At 36.9% G+C, this 23,520-nt stretch overlaps 1 protein-coding gene across 4 annotated transcripts in view; it reads left to right on the plus strand.

The window, feature by feature from the left end:
- Positions 1-21: 21 nt before the first annotated feature.
- Positions 22-23,520, plus strand: part of HELQ (helicase, POLQ like) — a gene marked incomplete at its 5' end in the record, with an annotated part of 37,288 nt that continues 13,789 nt past the window's right edge. For 2 of the 4 annotated variants that reach the window (XM_082391105.1, XM_082391107.1), the window contains 11 exons: positions 22-213; positions 1,232-1,949; positions 6,037-6,215; positions 6,792-6,992; positions 7,808-7,880; positions 9,822-9,919; positions 11,058-11,156; positions 12,469-12,614; positions 15,631-15,870; positions 19,513-19,654; positions 20,038-20,142. In XM_082391105.1, coding sequence (XP_082247231.1) covers positions 22-213; positions 1,232-1,949; positions 6,037-6,215; positions 6,792-6,992; positions 7,808-7,880; positions 9,822-9,919; positions 11,058-11,156; positions 12,469-12,614; positions 15,631-15,870; positions 19,513-19,654; positions 20,038-20,142 — 2,193 coding nt within the window. Of the gene's footprint in view, positions 214-1,231; positions 1,950-6,036; positions 6,216-6,791; positions 6,993-7,807; positions 7,881-9,821; positions 9,933-11,057; positions 11,157-12,468; positions 12,615-15,630; positions 15,871-19,512; positions 19,655-20,037; positions 20,143-23,520 lie in introns of those variants that run through there. The other 2 variants (XM_082391106.1, XM_082391108.1) reach the window with 2 other exon arrangements.

Genomic DNA, 23,520 nt, shown 5'->3' on the forward strand with positions numbered 1-23,520 from the left:
GCAGCGCCCCCAGCCCCTGCCATGGATGAAGGTTGTTCCCGCATCCGCCGGCGGGTGTCGGTCCGCAAAAGGAACCGTCCTAGCTTGGAGAGCGTTTCTGCCGCCCCCACCGCGGCCGAGCTTAAGCCCGGCGATGAGGAGAAGGAGGAGGAGGACGAGGAGATGGTGGCTGGGAGCCGGCGGCGAAAAACCATGGACGTGCAGCCGGTCGAGGTACAGCCCCGTCACCTCTCAAATTCCCCGGAGTTCCACGTTCCATTTCCCACCTTTGGGGTGAGGATACAAAGCCAGCTCTCCCACTGCGCATGCTCACTGAAAGAGGCGTGGGAGACCAGCTGAAGAAGGCGTGGTTGGAACTCCAAAAAGTTTGGCAGTTCCCTTCCCAGGTGCAAACAATTGACCAATTATCTACTAGCCTTCGCGTGATTACCTCGTCTTTGTTATCGCGGTTAATCCTCACCTGTGAGGTGTCGCACTGTTAGCCCCATTTTTATATAGGTATGAAACCCCGAGACAAAAGTTGTACACGCAGCAAGTAAGTGGCATGACCGGGACGCAAACCTAGACTTACAAGTTTCTGCTGCTCCTTGTACTAAAAATCTACCATTTACTGCAGACCTATTATGTGCTGGGTACTTTGTTAAACTATTTACGTTATCTAGATTTTACAACAGAAATCTGGCCCTGAGAAGTTAAGAAACTACACTTCCTACTCCAAATCTTGGGTTCTTAATCACTCCCCTATATTGCTACCTCCAAATTACATCTCTTCTGTTTATAGACTATACCAAGTCAGACTCTCCCTTTCAATTCCAGATTTCTAAGAACAATCTCCTTGGAGTGTCCAGTGGTACAAGCATGATTTTATTACAGGCCAGTCTCTGCAGATTGGAGTATCGGAGGTGAAACGGTACTGCGGTTATCAGAAACTTCTCCCCTTCCAGTAGATGGTTATCGGTCTTGCTGCCATTTTTAAGGATTTAGCACTAGCTTAACAATTAGGATCCCAGCATCACTAGGAGGACAGTTTATGCCAGTCGCTTAACCTCTCTGGGCCTCCATTTCTTGATCTGTAAAATGGGTTGATAGTATCTATTTTATAGGCTGATTTACATTTAGGTCTGTGAACCATAAGTGACCATATAACTATATGCTTGATAGAGCCCTCAGCTGAAACTTTTATTCTTAATGAAGCTAGAATTGACCATAAATCTTTTTGTTTTCTTTCCAGAATATTGACAGTGAAGAGGACCTGTTTGGTGACTATGATAGCTTTGCTGAAAACTCTTTTTTAGCTCAAGTTGATGACCTGGAACAAAAATATTTGCAACTTCCTGAACATAGGAAACATGCTACAGACCATGCCACTGAAGATCTTTGTTCAGAAAGCATTAAACACAACACACTCAGCATGACTACTGTAGGCGACTGTACTGAATTAAAAATAGATGAGCACACGAAGAACCAGAGCGGGCATGAAGAGGTCTCTATTGAACCTGCAACTGATGTTTTGTATGATATACCTTCTTCACAGGTTTTATTCTTTGAAAATTTATATAACTCTTCAGATGATTTGGGTGATCCATCTACTGAAAAGAGGGATTGGAACTCATCCTCTCACAAGACTGTGAACAAGGAATTGCCCATTAATAACATAGAGCAACCACAGCAAACTGATGAATCCTCTTCTAAAGTCAAAACTAGTTCAGATGCGAATAGGAGAAAAAGTCTTAAAGATCATCTAAAAAATACCATGACTGGAAATGCCAAGGCCCAAACACCAGTATTTTCTAGGACTAAACAGCTCAAAGAGACTCTCCTATCTGAAGAAATTAATGTCGCTAAGAAAACAATTGAGTCATCATTAGATGACCTTGGTCCTTTTTATTCATTACCCAGCAAAGTGAGAGACCTTTATGTTCAGTTCAAGGGAATTGAAAAATTATATGGTAATGTTTTTTGCTGGAATGAAAATAATTTACCATCATTACCATAATATTGATGCAAATCAAAAGAAAACTGATGCTTCCATGGTCATATTTCTCCCCTTAAAACAAATCGAGGGCTTCCCTGGTGGCGCAGTGGTTGAGAACCTGCCTGGCGATGCAGGGGACAAGGGTTCGAGCCCTGGTCTGGGAAGATCCCACATGCCACGGAGCAACTAGGCCCGTGAGCCACAGCTACTGAGCCTGCGCGTCTGGAGCCTGTGCTCCGCAACAAGAGAGGCCACGACAGTGAGAGGCCCGCGCACCGCGATGAAGAGTGGCCCCTCTTGCCACAACTGGAGAAAGCCCTCGCACAGAAACGAAGACCCAACACAGCCAAGAATGAATAAATGAATAAATAATAATTTAAAAAAAAAAAAAAAAAAAAAAAAAAAAAAAACAAATCGAAACATCAGTCCTCTCTGAGCCTTCCATCCCTATCCTGCTACTATTGAACTTCTTTCCTTCCCTTCGTGGCCACACTTCTCCAACGTGTTATCCTTGCTGCCTCCCTTTCCTCACTTCAGATAATTCCCAGTCCACTCCAACTCTGGGTTCTGTGCTGTCACTTAAGATATAATGACTAGGGGGTCGCAACTCAGCGATACTTTTAGTTCTTACCTTCTTTGACAGTTGCTTACCTGACAAAATTGACCAAACTCTTCTTGAAACACCCATTTCTTGACTTCCTGACATTCCACTCTTGGTTTTTTTTCTCTGATTGTCTAGCTGCTCCTCAGTTTTCTTAGCTAATGCTTCCTTGGCTGGCTCTTAACTTTACTACCAAAACTTAGTTGCTGAAATTCCATTGACTACTCATATGTCTTGAGTGAAAGAAGTCAGTATTTGTAAAACTGACTGAACTGTTTAGTTTGATTAAAACTAAACATTTTTAAGGACAGCTAACATTAGGATTTAAGTGCAAAGAAATAGTATTAATAATTCATTTGTCTTGTAACGTTTTTCAAAAATCCTGGGTCCTTGCATATATTTCAAATATGTGTCATTTTAGACAGAAGGGACACTTGCTTCCATCCCTGAAAAGCAGCCTATCATCCAATTACTTCATAATTATTTCTGAAACTCCTAAGTTAGTATCTTATGAACCACATGAAAACATGAGTTCTCATCTCAGGAGAAGACGATCAGGTTGGAGAAATAGGACTACAGGAAACAAAGTCTAATATAAGGCTCTACAAGAGTCTAACAAATTCTAAATTGCAAGGTTTGCAGTTTAAGAGCTACAGGTGTATATTGCCCTTGAAGTAGATGTTAACTTTCTTCCCTCTGCTTTTCTCCTAGCACCTTGTTTTTTGTCTAATGTGCATCTCCTGCCAGAATGAGTATCCTGAGGGCAGGGCTCTATCTAACTCATCTTTTTCTTATGTGACTAGCACTGTGCCTGGTACACTCTGGTAGGTTCTCAACTGCTGGGGTTTGTCAGCCTAGTTATGAATTCTGGCCGTGTCACTCAAACACAGGTTTTGCACTCTGAGCCTTAGTTCCTGCTCTGTTAAAAAGGGATAATAATAATAGTTGTTTTTCCAGTTCTGTGTCAAGGACATGCCAAATCAGACGTTGGTAATGACTGTCAGTAATTATATTGATTGCTTCTAAGTAAGAGCTTCAGTAAATAACTTTTTTTTGGCTGCATTGGGTCTTAAGCTGCGGCACGCAGGATCTTCGTTGCAGCATGCGGGATCTTTCGTTGTGGTGTGCGGGCCTCTCTCTAGCTGCAGCACGCGGGCCTAGTTTGCCCTGCGGCATGTGGAATCTTAGTTCCTGGACCAGGGATCGAACCCGCGTCCCCTGCATTGGAAGGTGTATTCTTAACCGCTGGACCACCAGGGAAGTCCCAGTAAATAACTTTTTTAAATCCCTTTTTATTTGTAAATCTGGCTTAAGGATGACCAAGTTAAAGCATAAATATGTGTGCTGCTTTTCATTGAGCTAAAGCAGTGCTTCTCAAAGTGCAGTTCCTACTGCAGCAGCAGCAGCAGCACCTGGAAATTTGTTGAAATGCACATTCCCAGGCTCCACCCTAGCCTTCCTGAATCAGAACCTTGGGGTGGGACCTGGCAATCTGCTTTAGTAAGTCCTCCAGGTTATTTTGATGTGTGGAAAGTTTGAGAGCCACTGAGCTAGAGAACTTCAACCTTATACTGTTATTTTTGCCTCTTAAGTGTAGAATTATGCTTAATTTGTTTTATAGAAATGTTGGGAACTAAGTTAATGTAATTTTTTTTTTTTTTTAGTGTGTGAAGATAGATGTTATTCCTAAATATTCATTATTTTGGTCATTTTATACTTTAAAACTCTGAGTTGGATAAAATGTGGATATGGTCAAGTTGTATTTTCACACAGACATCTGCAGTTTGATAACTAGTGGGTGATACTAGTCGGAAGTATTTTAATATTTAAGTATTAAATATTCAATTCAAATATTTTTGAAAATTTTTTATTTAAGCATAGTTGATTTACAATATTAGTTTCAGGTGTACAACATAGTGATTCAGTATTTTTATAGATTATACTCCATTTAAAGTTATTACAGGGGACTTCCCTGGCAGTCCAGTAGTTAAGACTCCATGCTTCCACTTCAGGGGGCACAGGTTCGATCCCTGGTCGGGGAACTAAGATCCCACATGCAGCACGGCACAGCCAAAAGATAAAAAAATAAGTAAATAAAGTTATTGCAATATAATGGCTATATTTTCCTGTGCTGTAAAATATTGAGATACTTATAAAGTAAAAATACATAGTCGTTTGCAAATATTTCAGGCTGAGAATTACATCATATGATTGTGCAATAATTCAGTCTTTACCCCTTGATGGCTCTTTGTTATATATAAACAATGCTATGGTGAACATCTTGCACATAACCTATATATATATACCCTTGCTTTTATTTCTGTAGGTGTAGAGTTCTACAAGTAATACTGCTAGATCAAAGGCAGTGTGCAGTTTTATTTTTGATGCTGCTAGATTGCTTTCCAAAAAGATTGTAGCAGTTTATGCTTTCATCAACCATACACAAAAATGCCTGTTCGTGTCCACTCTAGTCAACTCTGGATTTTATGTGTGGGGGGGCTTTTTTCTTGGTAGCTGTTTAACATTTTTTATTTGTTTATTTTGCCAACCTAATAGGTAACAATAGAGCATCTTTTCATGTATTTATTAGCCATTTGCATTTCTCCCTGGTGTGAAATGTCATATCTTTTGCCCATTTTTCTAGGGATAAAAATGATGCATATTTTGAAGACTTTTGATGATCCACCTTGTCAAATTTTCCTACAGAGTAGTTATACTAGTTTTCGCATTGTTTTGGATCTGATGCGATCCTTTTCATAAATTCCACCTTGCTAAGCTGTAGAAATCCTGGATGTCCTAGTTAATAATCCTAGTCTTTTATGGTTTAAACTGTCTCATCAATCAGTTTAAGGTGGCATTCAGGCCATTCAAACTTCAGCTCCCTGTGAGAGCTTGTTGAATAGTCTTTCTTAGTTTGTGTAAAACCTCATAAATCTTATTCCTCCTCGCCCTGTTTCTCTCTAAGATGGTATTTGGGTGAATGAGGAAGGGAAGCTTACGCAGTGTCCTTGCAGAACATAAGAGGAAGGCCTTAGAATTCACACAGATCCTTGAAGTGCCCGTTAGCCCCTCCGATGTCCCAGGTGACAGACATCTCTTGTCCAGCAGGCGCTGTCTGCCCTGTGGAATCTTAGACCTCAGCCTGCAGCTGACAAATAGGTGGGCTAGTTGCCCACCTCACTGACCAGGCCTGAACTAGAATGCACACCATGCATTGAGGATTTTGACGATTAACATTGATATATAGTTACATTTATCACTATGAGAAGATGCTACACAGGGTAAGATTTGATTTTTTCTTCTTAGAAAACCTTGTGATTGTAGAAGGGGAAAATAAGCCTTTTTTTTTTTTATCACTATGAGAAGATGCTACACAGGGTAAAATTTGATTTTTTCTTCTTAGAAAACTTTGAGATTGTAGAAGGAGAAAATAAGGCTTTTTTTTTTTTCAATTCCACAGAATGGCAACATGCTTGCTTAACATTGAATTCTGTGCAAGAAAGAAAAAATTTAATATATTCCTTGCCAACAAGTGGTGGAAAAACCCTCGTGGCTGAGATTTTAATGCTGCAAGAACTGCTTTGCCGGCGAAAAGATGTTTTAATGATCCTACCATATGTGGCAATTGTTCAAGAAAAGGTGTGATTTTTTTTTAACAAGTGGTATTTGCTAATGTAATTTCCACATTCAGATATAAAAACTAGCATAAATGTAACAACTTTTTATTGACTGAGAAAAGGTATCTCTATTAATGATGGAGAATTATTATTTTTAGGATGTGCAAATGCAGTGTAGAGTACTTAACCGAAAATCTCTTCTAATTACCTGTTTCAGAAGGGGTTTTATTTTTTTCTAAACCTGTGGATTAAACTCCATTTTACATGTTGTATTGATATTTAGCCTGCTTTTTCAAGGAGAAACTAACCAATTATTTTATCAAAATAAATGAGTTATTTTGATTTTTTTTAACATCAGAGGAGACACTTAAAATTTATATTTATATTATCTAGTTTAAAAGTGGCATTTATTTGCAAAGATTAATACATTAATTATGACATTTCTTATATATATATATATATATAGGTATGTATTATCTGTGACCTTGTTCCCATTGTTTGGTATTAAACATTATTTTAGATTTTTTAAATCCCTGTGAACAATTAATAATTAGGATTCTTATCTGATTTTTTTTGTTTATTTTAACTAATATTCTAGATTTCAGGTTTGTCAACTTTTGGTATAGAACTGGGTTTCTTTGTTGAAGAATATGCTGGAAGCAAAGGAAAATTTCCTCCAATTAAAAGAAGGGAAAAGAAATCACTATATATTGCCACTATTGAAAAAGGACATAGTCTGGTGAACTCCTTGATTGAAACCAAAAGGATTAACAGTCTGGGTCTGGTTGTTGTAGATGAGGTTGGTTACTCCATTTATTAATTTATCAACATTTTATTATACTAACATTTATTATTATGTGGATCTGCTTAATACCTTTATGAGGATAAGTAATTTATTTTAATATATAGATAACACAGATGAAGACGTTTCATGCATGGTAATTTTTTTTTTAAACATTTTTTATTTCTTTAATGTATCTGTTTTATTTATTTTTGGCTGCATTGGGTCTTCGTTGCTGTGCGAGGGCTTTCTCTAGTTGTGGCGAGCAGGGGCTACTCTTCGTTGTGGTGGACAGGCTTCTCATTTCTGTGGCTTCTCATTGTGGAGCACGGGCTCTAGGTGCGCGGGTTTCAGTAGTTGTGGCATGTGGGCTCAGTAGTTGTGGCTCGCGGGCTCTAGAGCGCAGGCTCAGTAGTTGTGGTGCACAGGCATAGTTGCTCCGCGGCATGTGGCATCTTCCCGGACCAGAGCTCGAACCTGCATCCCCTGCATTGGCAGGCGGATTCTTAACCACTGCGCCACCAGGGAAGCCCCCATGCATGGTAGTCTTAAATTCAGTTTTGTGTCAAGTGTTTCATGAAGAGTGAATATATGTATATATGTTCAGTTTTATAATAGTACTTATGAATTCCAGATGCCAGAATGTTGTCCTCGGGACAACCTCATTAACTTAAAATACCAGTGAAATAAAGTATGTGTACTCTAGTTGCCATAACGAAAATGCTTGAGTTATAAAGCAAAGATTGCTTCTTCATTTCATCAAATGTATGCTTGTTTTATATAGGTATTCTATGCAGATTTACTTTTCTCCCTTTTTTTTTTAAATCTCAAAGTTGCACATGATTGGTGAAGGAAGCCGTGGGGCTATACTGGAAATGACTCTAGCAAAAATCCTCTACACTAGCAGTAAGTATTCTTTCAGATGTGGTCACTAATTGATTTATAATCAAGAGGCCTATAAAAGACTTAATTCTGTCACTAGCTAGATCATGTAACCTAGAGTAAGGTACTTAAGCTTTCTGCCTTAGTTTTTTATGTCTAAAGTAAGCTTATAAATTTTTGTTGGAAGAATGGATGAGTGAGTAGAACTGTGAAGATAAATGAAGTTAGCATTTGAGAATGTCCCCTATCAGTATCCTCCACTTACTAGCTATGTATACTTAGGCATGTGACTCAACCTCTCTTTCTTCATCTGTAAAATGGGGATAATAATGGTACCAACCAGATGGGATTGTTGTGAGGATTATATGAGTTAACACATGTAACGGACGCATTCAGCCATGCCTAGCACGTAGCACAATAAGGGTTTGCTGCTGTTGCCACCATCAGTATGATCATCATACCAAGAAAACATTGTATATGAATAGTCACTTTAAGGAGCTATTTTACAACATCAGATAGTCTTTAAATGTATATGAAATATTCTAAATATCTTCTCTATTATTTTTTGATATACTATTGCAATAACTTATTAGTTGTTATGTATTGTAATAGTTTATATATGGAAAATTATTAATCATAAAGGTCAAATCTTAAGAATTATTTTTAAAATTTTGATAACAGTGCTATTTAGTCAGGCTGTAGCACTTTATAATCATTTATTAAAAAAATATTTATTGAGTACCCCCTGTGCATCAGGCCCTGCCTTTATCAAACCTATATTTCAGTGAAAGTGAACAGATAATAAGCAGATAAACAAGAAAACATACGGTGTGTCAGATGGTGACAAATTCTATGGAAAAATATAAAGCAGAGGAAGAGGGGAAAAATGATCATCTACTTGTCAAATCCAGTGTACACTGACTGTCCTTGTCTTAATTTCTCTTCAGCATTTGATTATTTATCATTCATTTTTCCTTTGGATGCTGAAACATCATTCTGTCTTGGTTTCCCTACTATCTGTCTGTAAGACTGATCATGTGTTAGCATTGAGAGATAGCATAGCATAATGGCTAAGGGCAGACTCTGGAGCTGGATTCAAATCCTGGCTCACTTTTAACTTTGTCTGTGACCTTGGGCAAGTTATAGTAACTGTGCCTCTTTTTCCTTATGCATCAAAAATGGATGATAGTAATAGAACCTTCCTCACTGAATTGATGTGAAGATAGCATGAGTCAGTCTTTGTACAGCATCTAGCATAGTACCTGCACATAATGGACACGTCTTTGCTACTGCTGTATACTTATTTGTCCTTCTGTCACCAATGCCTTACACTTAATAGATATGAATGAAAGGAGTCTCTTTAGTTTCTCCTTTTGTTCTCCTTTGTGACACTGCTTTCTAAGCGTATTCATCATGTACATTGGTGTTACCATAGATTCACCTTAGACTCTTCTCTTGTTTCTTGCTTCATACAGTTTTTGCTAATTCTCATCCATACTCATGACTTCAGGGGCTTCTTGTGTTTGATGGCTCCCAATCTGTGTTACCAGCTTATACCTCTCTTCTGAGTAATATCATCTGCCAGATTAATACTCTGGTATTATACAGTTGACCGTTGAACAACACAGGTTTGAACTGCATGGGTCCACTTATATGTGGATTTTTTTCAATAGTAAGTACTACAGTACCACATGATCTGTGGTTGGTTGAATCCAGGGATGCAGAACTGGGGATATGGAGGACCGACTATAAGTTTTACATGGATTTTCGACTGCGAAGCAGGTTGGTACCCCTAACCCTCATGTTGTTCAAGGGTCAACTGTGTTGGTATTTTTCTTACCTGCCCCCTCTTTCTCAAATCACTCAGGAAGAATAAGAACACTAAAAGTTTGCTAAAATTACTGTTATGATATACTAAGTAACACATTTTCCTCAATACTTTGGGTTTTTTTTTTTTTTTTTTAGAAACAACTCAAATTATTGGTATGAGTGCAACATTAAACAATGTTGAAGACCTACAAGAGTTCCTGCAAGCAGAATATTACACGAGTCAGTTTAGACCAGTATGTACCTAAGGTTTGGTTTGTTATGTATCATCTTCTATTTAGAAAGAAAAGTAGCAAATGTACTGTATAAACATTCTTAGAGTAGTGAAGGAACATAATGCCACTCACCATGGCTGAATGGTAGCAAGTTTGTGTGTAGAGGTCAGGGATCTTGGCTTGGGTCAGTACTGTATGGGTAACACCTGGAACAGTGCCTGACCCATGGGCCTTCGATGAATATTTATTGAATGAAATTTTTCAGACCCATTCTGCTTTTCTACTTTATTTTCTGTAAGGTAAATTTTTTCATTCAGTGAGAATTTAGGGATTCATGTTTCAAGTTATTGGCACATAAAAAAATTTATCTTAAAAGTTAAAATATTTTCAAATATTTATGCTTTGGTAGTTTTAGTGCTTTTTCTAAATAAGTTAAGACTTCACATGGATTTAAATTTAAACTCCCCAATAACAGCATTCCTAAAAGACTTGAAGAAAGTAAATAAATGTAGTTCATAGTTATTCGAAAGTAACTTATAATGTACATATACTCTGTCTGTAGTTTCTGTGTCTAAATAGGTTTTCAGAAAATAATTTTTTTAGAATCACCAAATTTTAATTTGAAATTTAGTGTTTTTACATTTACACCAAATATGAGAATTTTCAAGAGATATTTTCTGACCTTAATTGTCAAAGTAGATGCTGTTCTTTTAAAAATTCAATGAGCTGTATTTACAAACTTTTTTTGTCTACAAATGGTTAAATTAATAATTTGGTCATTTTTAGATTAAAACTGATGATTAATGCATCTTTAAATCTTGAGGAATACCACAAATAACTCCTTAATAAAAGATAGAGTGTGAACACTTGACTCATTTATACTTCCTCTTGTGACACATACAGGTATCTGATTTTCTTTTAGATATGTGGCTATTCAATTCATAAGTATTTCTTCAAGGATATTAATCCCTGTTTTGATTTAAAGGGAAAAATAAACTTAGATGGGAAAGAAAGAACTTTTAAGTTGAAGCATTCTACATACCTTAGAAAAGCTAAAATTTTTGTATATCTTTCCTTTTTACAACATTTTACAAAATTTGATACTCTGGAAAAAGGAATTTACATATGATATTAATTGTAAATGTCCTTTTAATTCGAGGTTGAATTAAAAGAGTATCTGAAAATAAAGGACGCAATATATGAGGTTGACAGCAAAGCTGAGAATGGCATGACTTTTTCACGTCTCCTTAACTATAAGGTAACCTTGATAATCCCTGAAGGTGAGGTTCCCAGACTTTGTGCCCAGCTTCCCTGGGGCACCACAAAAGAGTTGCATGGGTACCATGGGGTAGTTTAGTTGTTTCAGAGAAACAACTGATGCTTGACAACTCTTGGACACCACACAAACAGTGTGGTGTGGTTCAAGATAGGCAGTTTCCAATGTCAACATTAGATCACACTACATTCCTTTCTACGCTATTGTACCTTTGTGAAGTTGGGGGTTGTTTTTGCACTTACTGTTAGCAAATACCATGTGAAAATCAATGTGGGACAGGAAATGAGGATTTCTAAGGTTTGAAAGACTGCAGGGCCCAGTGTGTGCACATCCTGTTAGTGGGCTCTGATGGCTATTTAAGAATGAAATAAAAAAATTTTTTATTCAATTGATGTGTATTATTTATTTAGATGGCTACTAATTTGTGAGGAAATACATACTTATTAAGTTGTTTGGACATAACTACCTAACAATCAGAACTGTTAGTTATTTCTTTTGACCTTGGGGCTCCAGGAACCAAGAAAGTTTGGAGACCTCTCTCATAAATGTTTATTCATTCAGCAACAACAGCAAAACAAGAAGAAATATTTGTGGGCTGTATAGCTCAGATACTGGTGTATGAAAATGTTAATGTATACTATGTTAATGTTCTGTGATTTATGTGAAGAACATTAAAAGGGGAAGAAAGGGATTTTACAACAGTTTTAGAATTCTGTAAAGGTATATTATTCTAAATCTGTATCTTAATTAGTTTTCAGTAAAGTCGAAGGAAGTGAGGAGATTTTAAATAACTTTACATTTTTCTTCACGTTCTTTGAGTTCTTTGCATCTGCTTGATAAATATATTTTTTATTTCTGAAAATATGTCCTGTAGTATGATTGAATCTGTGTTTTTGAAAACTGTTAGTAAAAGCAGGAGGTTTAGCTTATTTATGCAGTTCTTTGACTATTATTAGGATCAATCTGTGTTTCTCTCTGTGGACTTTTTCTGCTTCAGTGGAGATGGGCGTGCAGTGGGGTTATTAATAACATTAACTATTTTCACTTCCTTTATTTAAAACTAAATACACCTAACGAAACCCTAATAACCCAAGAGAAAAGTGGGACTTAACATTTTGCTGTTTAATATAGGTTGTATCTTTTCTTTTAAATGATCATATTTTAAATGAGAAGTTCAAATCTATGGTTGGTTTACTTACCTTTCAAAGCGTACCTTTTTACTTACCTTTTACACTGGTAAAATGAAAGGCTTTCACGGTTGCTAACTACCTTGTTCCTAAATCTTGTTGTGCAGTATTCTGATACTCTGAAAAAGATGGATCCTGATCACTTGGTAGCATTGGTGACAGAAGTTATTCCCAATTATTCCTGCTTAGTTTTTTGTCCCACTAAGAAGAACTGTGAAAACGTAGCAGCAATGATATGCAAAATTTTAAGCAAGTATGTTACTCTTTTAAAAATATTCTGTTTTATTTTTATTATGATTTACATGCTGTATGTTCTGTTTATTCAACATGCACTAATTACTTCTTGCAGAACATTATACTAAGTTGTTATAATAGATTCTAAAGGCCCTGACCTTGAAGAAAATTGCACTGTGAAATTCACATATGTGAAATGGCCAGAGAAAAATTCTACATGTTAGAGAATGCTGACTAATATAATGGCTTGGCTGCACAGTGAATCGTCTTGGGGCCTTTTTAAAATTTCAGTGCCCAAGCTACATCCAAGACAAATCAGAATATATGGGAGTGGGACCTAGGCACCATTATTTTGTAAAGCTCCCAGGCAGAGTCCAACATGCAGCCAAGGTCAACCGCTGGCCTACATGATCAGAGGACAAATCACTGATCACTGCATGGATGAATCATATCTTCAGCTTAACTTTCTTTTTAATTAAGTACTGTTGCCTTTGTTTTCTTAGTAAACTTCACACTTAGGTTGTGGGGACATTTGAATTGAATTTCCTAAATAATTAAGAAATGTGTTAGTTTGTAATTTTATACTATAAAATTTTAATGTTGGTTCTGTTATGTCGTAGAGATAAGTATAAAATGAACTTTAGTATGAACAGTTTAGTTTTTTCTGTACCTTTTTGTCCCATGTGTAGTTTTATCATATTTTTCAGACTTCTTTTTGGCCCCTGAGCCAGTGCTATATCACTGTTCACAGACCAGTACTATGGATTCTAATCTAGCCATCCTCCGCCTCCCCTCCCAATCCTGCTGTCATCATGGATTGATCTAATATAGAGTTAAATTCATTGACTAGCACAGAGATGCAGATGTTCGGGGTAAAGTTCAGGAGTTTCCCATTTCAGTAACAGTCTGCCTTTACAGTGATGATGTAGATTATAAAAACCTAAGGAGATTAAATTATCATTGAGATATTCTCAGTAAATCAGTTGTTTTCTTAGAATAAGGTAGTGTAGCACTGACTAAGTGATGGGGAAATTTAGAGACAAACTTTTGACTGGGAGATGTGAGGTTTATTATTAGTCAAGTTATATCCTTGACTTATTTTGCTTTTTGGTGGTAACAGTTTATTTGGGTCATAAATGTTGATGTTTAATATTGAATTACTTAAAAATTTGGTTCTCCAGAACCCTTAGTTAATGAATTATTATGGACCCTTGATACTTTCTTAAACTCTTTCTGAAGGAAAACGTCCTCTAAAATACATTTTCCATATTACTTGCTGCTTTTGTAAGGTGAATGTTCTGAGTATAGCTTAGCCCCCTTTTTTGGTGGCTGTTGACTAAAATGTCATGTTTAGGGCATACTTTTTTATATTATTCTGTAGTTTACATGTAGATGAAGTAAAATCTGGGGCTAAATGGTTTCTGATCTCAGTATTGTCCTTAAAACATAATTTCATGAGAGTCCTGGAATATCAGCCTATGTCTTAATGATTTGCCTTCTAATCATAAATTTCATGTGAAGCAGGTATAGTAAAATCACCTAGAATATGTTTGTATGTCTAAGTGCAAAGACTGAAGCAGATTTTTTCCCAAGTGATTGTCTCAATCTCAAGGAAAATTATCTTTTTTATAGCTATTACCACCTTTGACTTCTAAGTTAAGGATGTCTTTTAAACACTATTTACTGACAACTGCCAGAGCTCTGGTCATACCACTTTCCCTAAAAATGTCCCTGAAAATGATACCACAGTGCTTCTTAGCCTAGAATTCACGCTAAGATAATGACTCAACTTACTTTTCTGTCCTTATTTCTTCCTTTTTTTTATCCACCCTGCACTTCATCCAGACTGAACTACTTGTCTTCTTTGTTTATTCTTGAACTTCCCATTTCTATGCCTACAATCATGCTTTACCCTCTGCCAACACTGCACTTTCCTGCCCCCTCATTGCTGCCTCTCTAACACCTGTTCTTCAAGGCCCAGCTCACATCTCAACTTCTCCCACAAAACCCTTCTCCATGTAATTATGTCTTATCTGGTCAGGTACAAATAATGTCTCCCTTCTCTAAAATTATGGGGTGATTATCCATAAGTCTTAATTCCTTGAGAAGGATTTGTCCCTTTCAGGACCTCAAACACTGGCTGGAACGTATAACATAAAGTCTCTGCTCCCTACTCAGCAGCCACTTCTAGTTCTTGCACTGATGACTCTTGACCACTTTCTTCCCAATTCTTCATTGTCTCCTGGCCTCCCATTTCCCAGCTTCGTGTGAAATTACTGTCCTTGTGCAGTTAGCACCAGCCAGAGCTCTCTATGCTTTCCATGAAGCATGCTAAAACAACATAGAGCTGTGTGTATTATATTTATATCTTGGATTATATTTGTTTGCTACTGGTATTCAGAAGTTGTTGCTTTGTAGTCAGTTAGTAGTTAGTTGTACTTAGTCTTTCTTTCCTTTTTTTCTTTTCTAGAAGGGAATTTAAAATAATAGGTGCTTCTAGGTAAGGAGACATTGGAGGATATTACTGAGGCTTCTAAAATGCTAGAGTTTAGACAGTGTTTTACATATAATTCATATGATTTAATAATATATGTTTTCATCTTCAGAGAAGAAAATTTATGACTTAAAACAAATCATCTTCACTAAAGATGTATGTTCTTGTGAAAAAATAATTGTAACATCTAGAGTAGGGGTCTAAACCTGGAGTTCATGGATTCATAGGAGGTACAGGATTGAACTTTAGGAAGTTCATGAATCCTTGAAATTATATGCAAAGTGTTGTGTTTATGTGAATATTTTTTTCCTTAGTTTTAAGCAGATTTTCACAGGGCTCTGTGATCCACAAGAGGTTCAGAGAAACTGCCTAATAGCTAATGAAGTCAAATCAAAATTCTAAGAACAGTCTATGTATTTATATCAATAAAAGTAATATGTTCTTTTAAAAAAAGAATGTTTACATGCACCTACTGAAATTAAAATTTTAGGTACTTTGTCACTATAAGATCAAGGGTTCATGTCTAACATCTTTTTCCCAGGGAATATCTGAAACACAAAGAGAAAGAAAAACATGAGGTGATTAAGAACTTGAAGAATATCAGCAGTGGCAACCTGTGTCCTGTTTTAAAGCACACCATCCCATTTGGAGTTGCTTATCACCATAGTGGTTTAACGAGTGATGAAAGGAAGCTCTTGGAGGAGGCCTACTCCGCAGGAGTTCTCTGCCTTTTTACCTGCACATCCACCCTAGCAGCAGGTGTTAACCTACCAGCTCGGAGGTAAGATATAAGTCATTGTTGGCCGGTCTCAAAACTTTCCAGTTCCTAGCTTGCCAACAGTTTTTTTGTTGTTTTATTCTTTCTCAGGAGTGGGTGAGAATTTATCAAATGTTTTTTTCAGCATTTGCTCAGTTGATTGTTTGGTTTATTTACTTTAATATTTTAATGAAAAATAACACTAGTAGATTTCTTGCTGTTAGAACTCCTTCTTTCTTTGTTACTCTCCCTATCTGGTTTTGATGTTATGGTTTATTATCCTGGTTGTGTAGAAACAGTTGGCAAGCTTTTGACCATTGTTTATGATCTGAAAGAGTTTATTTAACAGAGATTTCCTGGAAACTTTAGAGAACTCATCCATAAAGACTTTTGAGTCTAGTATCTTTTTTTAAAGAGTAGATCCTTGATTATCTTTTTGGTTATTACCAGTATAATTGATTTCCACTCTTTGTCATTTGTGACACTTTTACAAATAAATGGTCAGTTTTTATAAATCATCCATGAGATTTAAAAAAATATGTATTTTCTGTTGGGTGTGTAGTTTCTTTTTTTTTTTTTTAATTAATTAATTTATTTATTTATTTATTTTTGGCTGTGTTGGGTCTTCGTTTCTGTGTGAGGGCTTTCTCTAATTGTGGCGAGCAGAGGCCACTCTTCATCGCGGTGCGCGGGCCTCTCGCTGTCGCAGCCTGTCTTGTTGCGGAGCACAGGCTCCAGACGCGCAGGCTCAGCAGTTGTGGTTCACGGGCCTAGTTGCTGCGTGGCATGTGGGATCCTCCCAGACCAGGGCTCGAACCCGTGTCCCCTGCATTGGCAGGCAGACTCTCAACCACTGCGCCACCAGGAAAGCCCGGGTATGTAGCTTCCTATAGCTCAATATGTAACAGTTATTAGTCATCAGCTCCTCCTTTTTCTTTGTGATTCTTTGATTTGTCAGTTTCAGAGTCTCCCACTGAAATTATGGAGTTGTCAACTTCTCCTTTTTACATTTTTAAAAGTTCTTGCTTTGTATTTCAAAACTAGGTATATAAAGGTTTACTGCAAATACCTTATTGCTGAATTATACCTTTTGTGAATAGAATACATCCTTGTTTTCCTCATTTAGTGATTTTATTTTGAATACTGGGACTACATTTTTTGCCAAGTATATTTTTTTCTATTCTTTTACTTTCAAACTCTGTCACTGGTTAAGTTTTCTGGTTTTTCAGACAGTTGTTGAAATAAAAGAGGAAGTTATGTATCCTCTTTCTCTTATTTCAATGGTTACTCTTAAATTTTTTAACAGTTGTAAAACTGTTAAAAAACGCAACTGTGTTTTTCTATCATTTTAGAATTAATCAATAACTATATTGATACATATATGTATCATAACATAACAGCATAACATATGCTGAACATAACAAGAGTCTTAGCATTTGTGTATTTTTCTACACCACCTCATGTATTGTTGCAGTTACCTGGAATTTTAGTTCTAGATTTTAAATTTTCTTTCATCTTATAATCAATAGTTATTTAAACTTACCTGTAAATTATCCTTTTGTTTGTTTGTTTTTTGCCTACCACTGCCTCTTGTGCCTCACATCTTCCTTCTATGATCCATTTTTTATTTTGCCATCCTTGGGTAATTATTTTTTAAATGCTGCATTGGGAGTAAAAATTTTTGAATCTTTGCGTAGCTGAAGATGTCTTTATTTTAGCCTCACACTTGAACACCTTGCTAGGAACAGAATTCTAGGTTCAGTTTTTTTTCTTTGGGGCCCTTGTAGTACTCTTCCATGTCTTTGAGGAGTGAGTGTTGGTCATTTTTGTTTTTGCATAGGCTTGCTGTTTTTCCCTTTCCAGAAGCTTTTAGACTTTTCTCTTTAACCTTAACATTTCGTCGTAGTGTATAATAATAGTTACAGCTATTACACGCCCTCACTCATGTCATAACAGCTTTACATGCATTGACTTAATAGATCCTCACAACAGCTCTGTGAGGAAGGTTGTATTTTATTATCCACATTTTATAGAAGGGAAGACTGAGGCACTGAATAATGAAGTAACTTACCCAACTTCACGGCCAACAAATGAGTTTCAAAGCCGAGGTTTTTTTTTTTTTTTTTTTTTAATTTATTTATTTATTTATTTATTTATGGCTGTGTTGTGTCTTCGTTTCTGTGCGAGGGCTTTCTCTAGTTGTGGCAAGCGGGGGCCACTCTTCATCGCGGTGCGCGGGCCTCTCACTATCGCGGCCTCTCTTGTTGCGGAGCACAGGCTCCAGACGCGCAGGCTCAGCAATTGTGGCTCACGGGCCCAGTTGCTCCATGGCATGTGGTATCTTCCCAGACCAGGGCTCGAACCCGTGTCCCCTGCATTGGCAGGCGGATTCTTAACCACTGCGCCACCAGGGAAGCCCAAAGCCGAGGTTTGAAACTCAAGAAACTGAGAAATCTAATTCTGCAATCCTAACTCTCCCAGTTTAGCTACTACTTATTCATAGGGCTTAGCCCTTTGGTACATGCTTTCAATCTGAAGTTTTACGCCTTTCTTCATCTTAGAGTAATTTTTTTTCAGTTATTTTATTATTTCTTTTCTTCTGTTATCTCTGTTCTCTGCTTTTGTAACTTCAGTTAGACAGTTGAAACCTCTTAAATTGAGCTTTCATCTCTTAATTTTTCTTACACATTTTTCAATCTATATGAGCTATGTGATTTCTTCACCTTTACTTTCTATATAACAAAGTCAGTTTTTAACTGTATTCCATTAACTATGTTTCATTCATTATTCAGTTGTTCTATTGTTTAAATTAATTAATTTTTTTTAATTTCTAAGAACTCTCTTTTATTGTCCTTTCTTTATAACCGTCTGCTCTCATAGTATGACTACAATACCCTTTAGAATTTTCTGTGGATACTAATTAGAATTTTTTAAAGTTCTTTTCTGTTCTGCGTATTATCTGCTTCTGTCAGACATTTTTTCTGTATGTTCTCATTGTTTTTCTTTTATGTCATTAGTTTTCTTCATGTATTTGGTAATCTTGGCTGTCCATTGAGATTTATAAATAAAGAGGTAGGCTGATTGTTTTAGGTAAATGACAGGTTTTCTCTCACCTTTGAATAGGAAAGCTGGCTACAAACTTCTGTATATGTGAACAGGATTGAAATCACCATGTTTGTAGGTCAAAATCAGTTGCAATCTACAATTTTATGTTGACAGTATTGTAAGCTCATAAATGAATATGCATATGTTGGTGGTCCATGGTCAGATTTTTCATTTATGGAGTATCAAATCAAAACTATTTTGAGATTATTGCTCTAGTGGATTGACCGTAAGTTTTACAGCTAAGCAGACTTAAGTTCAAGTTATGGTTCTGGTAATTACTAATTTTGTGACTTTCACTGAACGACTTAACATGTATATATGCTTTAGTTAGCTCCTTTGTAAATAAGTAAGAATATTATCACCAAGAGTTTTGTAAGATTACAAATAATGTACATAAAGAGCCTAGGACATCATAGATTCTTGGTAAACAGTAGTTGCCTATTTTTTTGAGGTAATATGTTACTAAATTTAATATCACATAAATATAATGAAAACTTTAAAAAATAGATGCTATTGCTATAGATGGAGTGCCACTTTTAATTAATTTTATCAATTCCATAGAGTTATTTTAAGAGCCCCCTATGTTGCTAAAGAATTTTTAAAGAGGAATCAATATAAACAGATGATTGGCAGGGCTGGCCGTGCTGGAATAGATTCTACTGGGGAGAGTATCCTTATATTGCAAGAAAAAGACAAGCAACAGGTAATAATCTGGTGGATGGTTGGTCATTTTGTTGTCTTTTCTTGGACTTTGGTCTAGCCCTTTTATGAGACTGTCTTTTAAAAATTAATTATTAATATTCCTTTAAATAATGTTTCCTTCTCCCCCATGATTAAGAATTAGAAAGAGTAGTTCGAATACTTTTGTATTTCAGGCAAACCATGAAAAGTATTTTCCTTATTTATCTTCTTCCATTTTCATGAGAACACCTGCTAAATTCTTATTTTTTTGTCTTTATGTTTTTTATCTCCCCCAGCCTCCACACAATCTATGCAAAATATAAAATTTATATGGAACACCATTTATTTTTTATAATAACGCAAAACATAAATTTATTTTTTATAATAACGCTTTAACTCTTGTAGGTATTGGAGTTAATAAGCAGACCATTGGAAAACTGTTACAGCCAACTTGTTCAAGAATTCACCAAGGGAATCCAAACTTTGTTTCTCTCTTTGATTGGTTTGAAGGTATTTTTTAATATTTTTATATCTTATTGCTATTACCTGAGATAATGGAAGTTAAAAAGTTTTGAAAACTACAAAGTATGAAAAAAAATGTTAACTTCTAATCTAATGTGGAAAAGAACAGTCTGTGACATGATAAATCTGAGTCTGGATTTATATGTGCACTTTTAATCCTGAAGAATGTGAAAAATCAACAAATCATAACGGGGCATCCATTACAAGTAAGAAACTTTGGTGGATACTATGGAGGATAGAAGGAGCTCTAAAGACATGGGTCCTGATGTGGGATAATCCAGCATCTCTGCCATTGTTAAGAATAAGGTTCATTGTAGTCCTGTGGCCATAAACATTTGTCAGATCAGTATAGCCTTTATCAGGCAGAAAATTTAAAAAAAAAAAGTTGGGTGGGGCATAATGGGAAAACACTCTTTTTTTCCTAAGATTAGAAATTAGCTCCCGTTTTTAGGATATCTCTTGAGCTAAACCTCTTTTTTAGGGTTATCCTTAAGTAAATTTTAACTTTGTGCCCAAATCACTCAGCCCCAAAGTGGCAAAGCCAGGGTTTGAATTCAGCTTTCTCTAACTACAAAACCAATGTTCTTAACCTATCATGCAATCTCTCTTCAGCAACCTGAATGGTTTAAGTGAAAATCCAAAATTTTATTGACAAATAAAAGATATCATGAGACAAATTTTGATTACCTTGCAGATGAATGGTGTAATATTGCACTATCCCCTGGCCATTTACAAGAGTGAAAGACTACAAGAAAGAAAGGGAATTAATGCTGGGTATTGAAGGAGATAGAGGTTTTAGATAAGCCTACCTTGGGGTAGGCAAAGATTTCTTACGTGGGAAACAAAAGCCATAAACCATGAAAGAAAAAAATCAATTTAATAGGCTTCATTATAATTTTAAAATTCTCTTCAAAAGACCCTGCTTAACAAATGAAAAGGCAGGGGGAGAATATTTATACATCTGACAAATATATGTATGTCATGAGTGAGGACTCCACAAAAGGCAATGGAATTAGGAGGGAATTGGGACTTCAGTGCACTCAGGTACAGGAATCCTGGGGGAACTGACTTGGCCACAAAGGTCTGGTTTTATGGGCCTGGCAATGCAACCGTTATATTCTGTTTTAACAATTGAAGTACAGCAGCAAGAAGTCCAGGCAGAGTCGGCTCAGGAGATTAGCCTATAGGCAGCTATTGTTTCAAGCCTGCCCATAGGAGGCTACTGGGCCCCGTCCTGAGGAGGACAGGCCATCCGGGTTCCTCCTACTCCTTGAGGTAGGGCTTCACAACAGGGCTATAGCTGTGGAAGGAGGCCGGAATTACAGACCAGGTGGAGAAGTGGGAAAATCTTTAGAGTTAGAACTGAAGCAGAAGTCAAGTCCTCTGGACAGGAACAACCAGGTGGGATAGGGGTGAGAGGCAAGAAGGGAAGTGTGAGGTCAGGAGGCAGGAGGTAGAGGTGGGCATCCCTGGAGAGACTAGGTCCAGGGTTTGGTGGAAGAGATGGAAACTCCAGGACTTAATAAGAGATCATAACAGTTGTTGGGCCATGGGATACAGGGAGCCTCCAATTATTGTTTCTCACAACTATGTTTCAGACGCTCTGCTAGACACTTTATATGTTTTATCGCTGATCTTTGCATACCTTTGAATAAAGTAATATAACTGCTTTCACAAAAAAAGAATCCAAGGCAAAAAGGCAGGTTACGTAGGCTGCTTGCACACTGTGGTGCATGCTACTGCGGTCTTGCCTGGATCACTGTAATGGTCTCCCAGCTGGTCTCTTTGCATTCACTCTGTCTGCCCTGCCTTCCCACATCCCCTCCAAGTAATTCTTCAATAGACTGATCTTTGCAAAATGTGAAATCCGAATGTGTCACCCCCTTCTGCTTAAAATTTGTCACTGGTTGTTTCCCCGTTGCTGTTAGGATTGAGCCCAAATTCCTTATCATGGTCTACTGTGGTAGATTTGGCCTCTGCCTGTCTCTTCATCCTCATCTCTCACAGCCTTCGTATACTCTGTACTCCAGACATGCTGGCCTTCTATTACATTTCTCAAACATTCTGTACTTGCTCCTACTGCAGTGTTCCGTAAGCCTGGGACTCGCCCTTCTTACCTCCCCATCTCCAGTTTCACCCTCACCCACTCCCACTTAACGGTCAGACTTTCACTTCACCACCACTTCCTCAGGGAAGCCTTCCTTTGCCACTGAGTCCAGTCAGTCTGTTGTATGCTTTGTAGAAACACATTTCTTTCCTTTAATAGCACCTATCAGTTTGTAGTTGTATTCCTGTTAGTGCCATTATTTGGCTAATAACTTTACCCCAGTGGAATATAAGCCCTGTGACAGCAGGATCCACATTTATTCTCATTTATCACTGAATCCCCGTGGCTAGCACAGTGCCTGGCATGTGGTTGGCACTTGGTAAACACTTTAATTAATGAATGGGTTGACTTTGGAGTTGGTCATGGCTGAACTTGAAGGTTGGGGCAACAGTGAAGAACCCAGCTTTGAGAAGCCAGAAGCAGAGGCTATACCAGTGGGTTTAAACCACTATGTCTAAAAGTTTTCACAGAGGGCTAGAAAGATAACCTGTTGGTAGCCAGAAGGATCAAGTAAAGGGTTTTGTTTATTTGTTTACTCCCATGGTTAACTATAATCGGCCAACCAAAAAACAATATAGAAACTAAGTATGTTGATAATCTACAAAGTGAGTATCTTAAAAGTACAATTTGGCCTGAATGAATACTATATTAAGAATGATTTTTATTAAAAGGAGAAACAATAGGAAATGTCTGTGCTCCGTATTATTTTCTGTTATCGCTTATAATGGTTTAATATGAAACTACTAGTTAAGTTTTCCAGTTGCAATATCATCAGAGTTGTGAGAGAGAGAAATATGCTTATTGATTGACTATATTTTAGTATAACTTGCTGATTTCATTGAAATTGGCTAATATAAATTATTCTAATTCAGAGACAGCTCTACATCTGAATACCAAGTGGTGAGTTAAGTATTACTTATGATTGCCATTATAAGTTTTAAATAGTGAGTAAGTGGGGAGAAAAAAAGGCAGCAAAAGAACAGGAAAAGGAGATGGGAATGATAGAGACAAAAAGCAGTAAAAAACTGTTATCTATTTTTAGATAATATGTCAGGGAAAGTATTGCCTGATCCTGTTTTAGTGGAGGCTTTCAGTTTTGTTTTCCATGTTTGTTTGTTTTTTTAATACAATTTTTAAAGCTAAAGAATGTTTTCACATGTGGCTGGAAAGGGGTGGAGGAAGGATTTCTGAAGGAGGCTGAGTGGGAATTAGTGATAATTGAGGAGTAAACAGAGAGCACAGCTTTGGAGGTATTGTGA

Source organism: Balaenoptera borealis, assembly GCF_965194805.1.
Source record: "Balaenoptera borealis genome assembly, chromosome: 4".
NCBI lineage: Eukaryota > Metazoa > Chordata > Mammalia > Artiodactyla > Balaenopteridae > Balaenoptera > Balaenoptera borealis.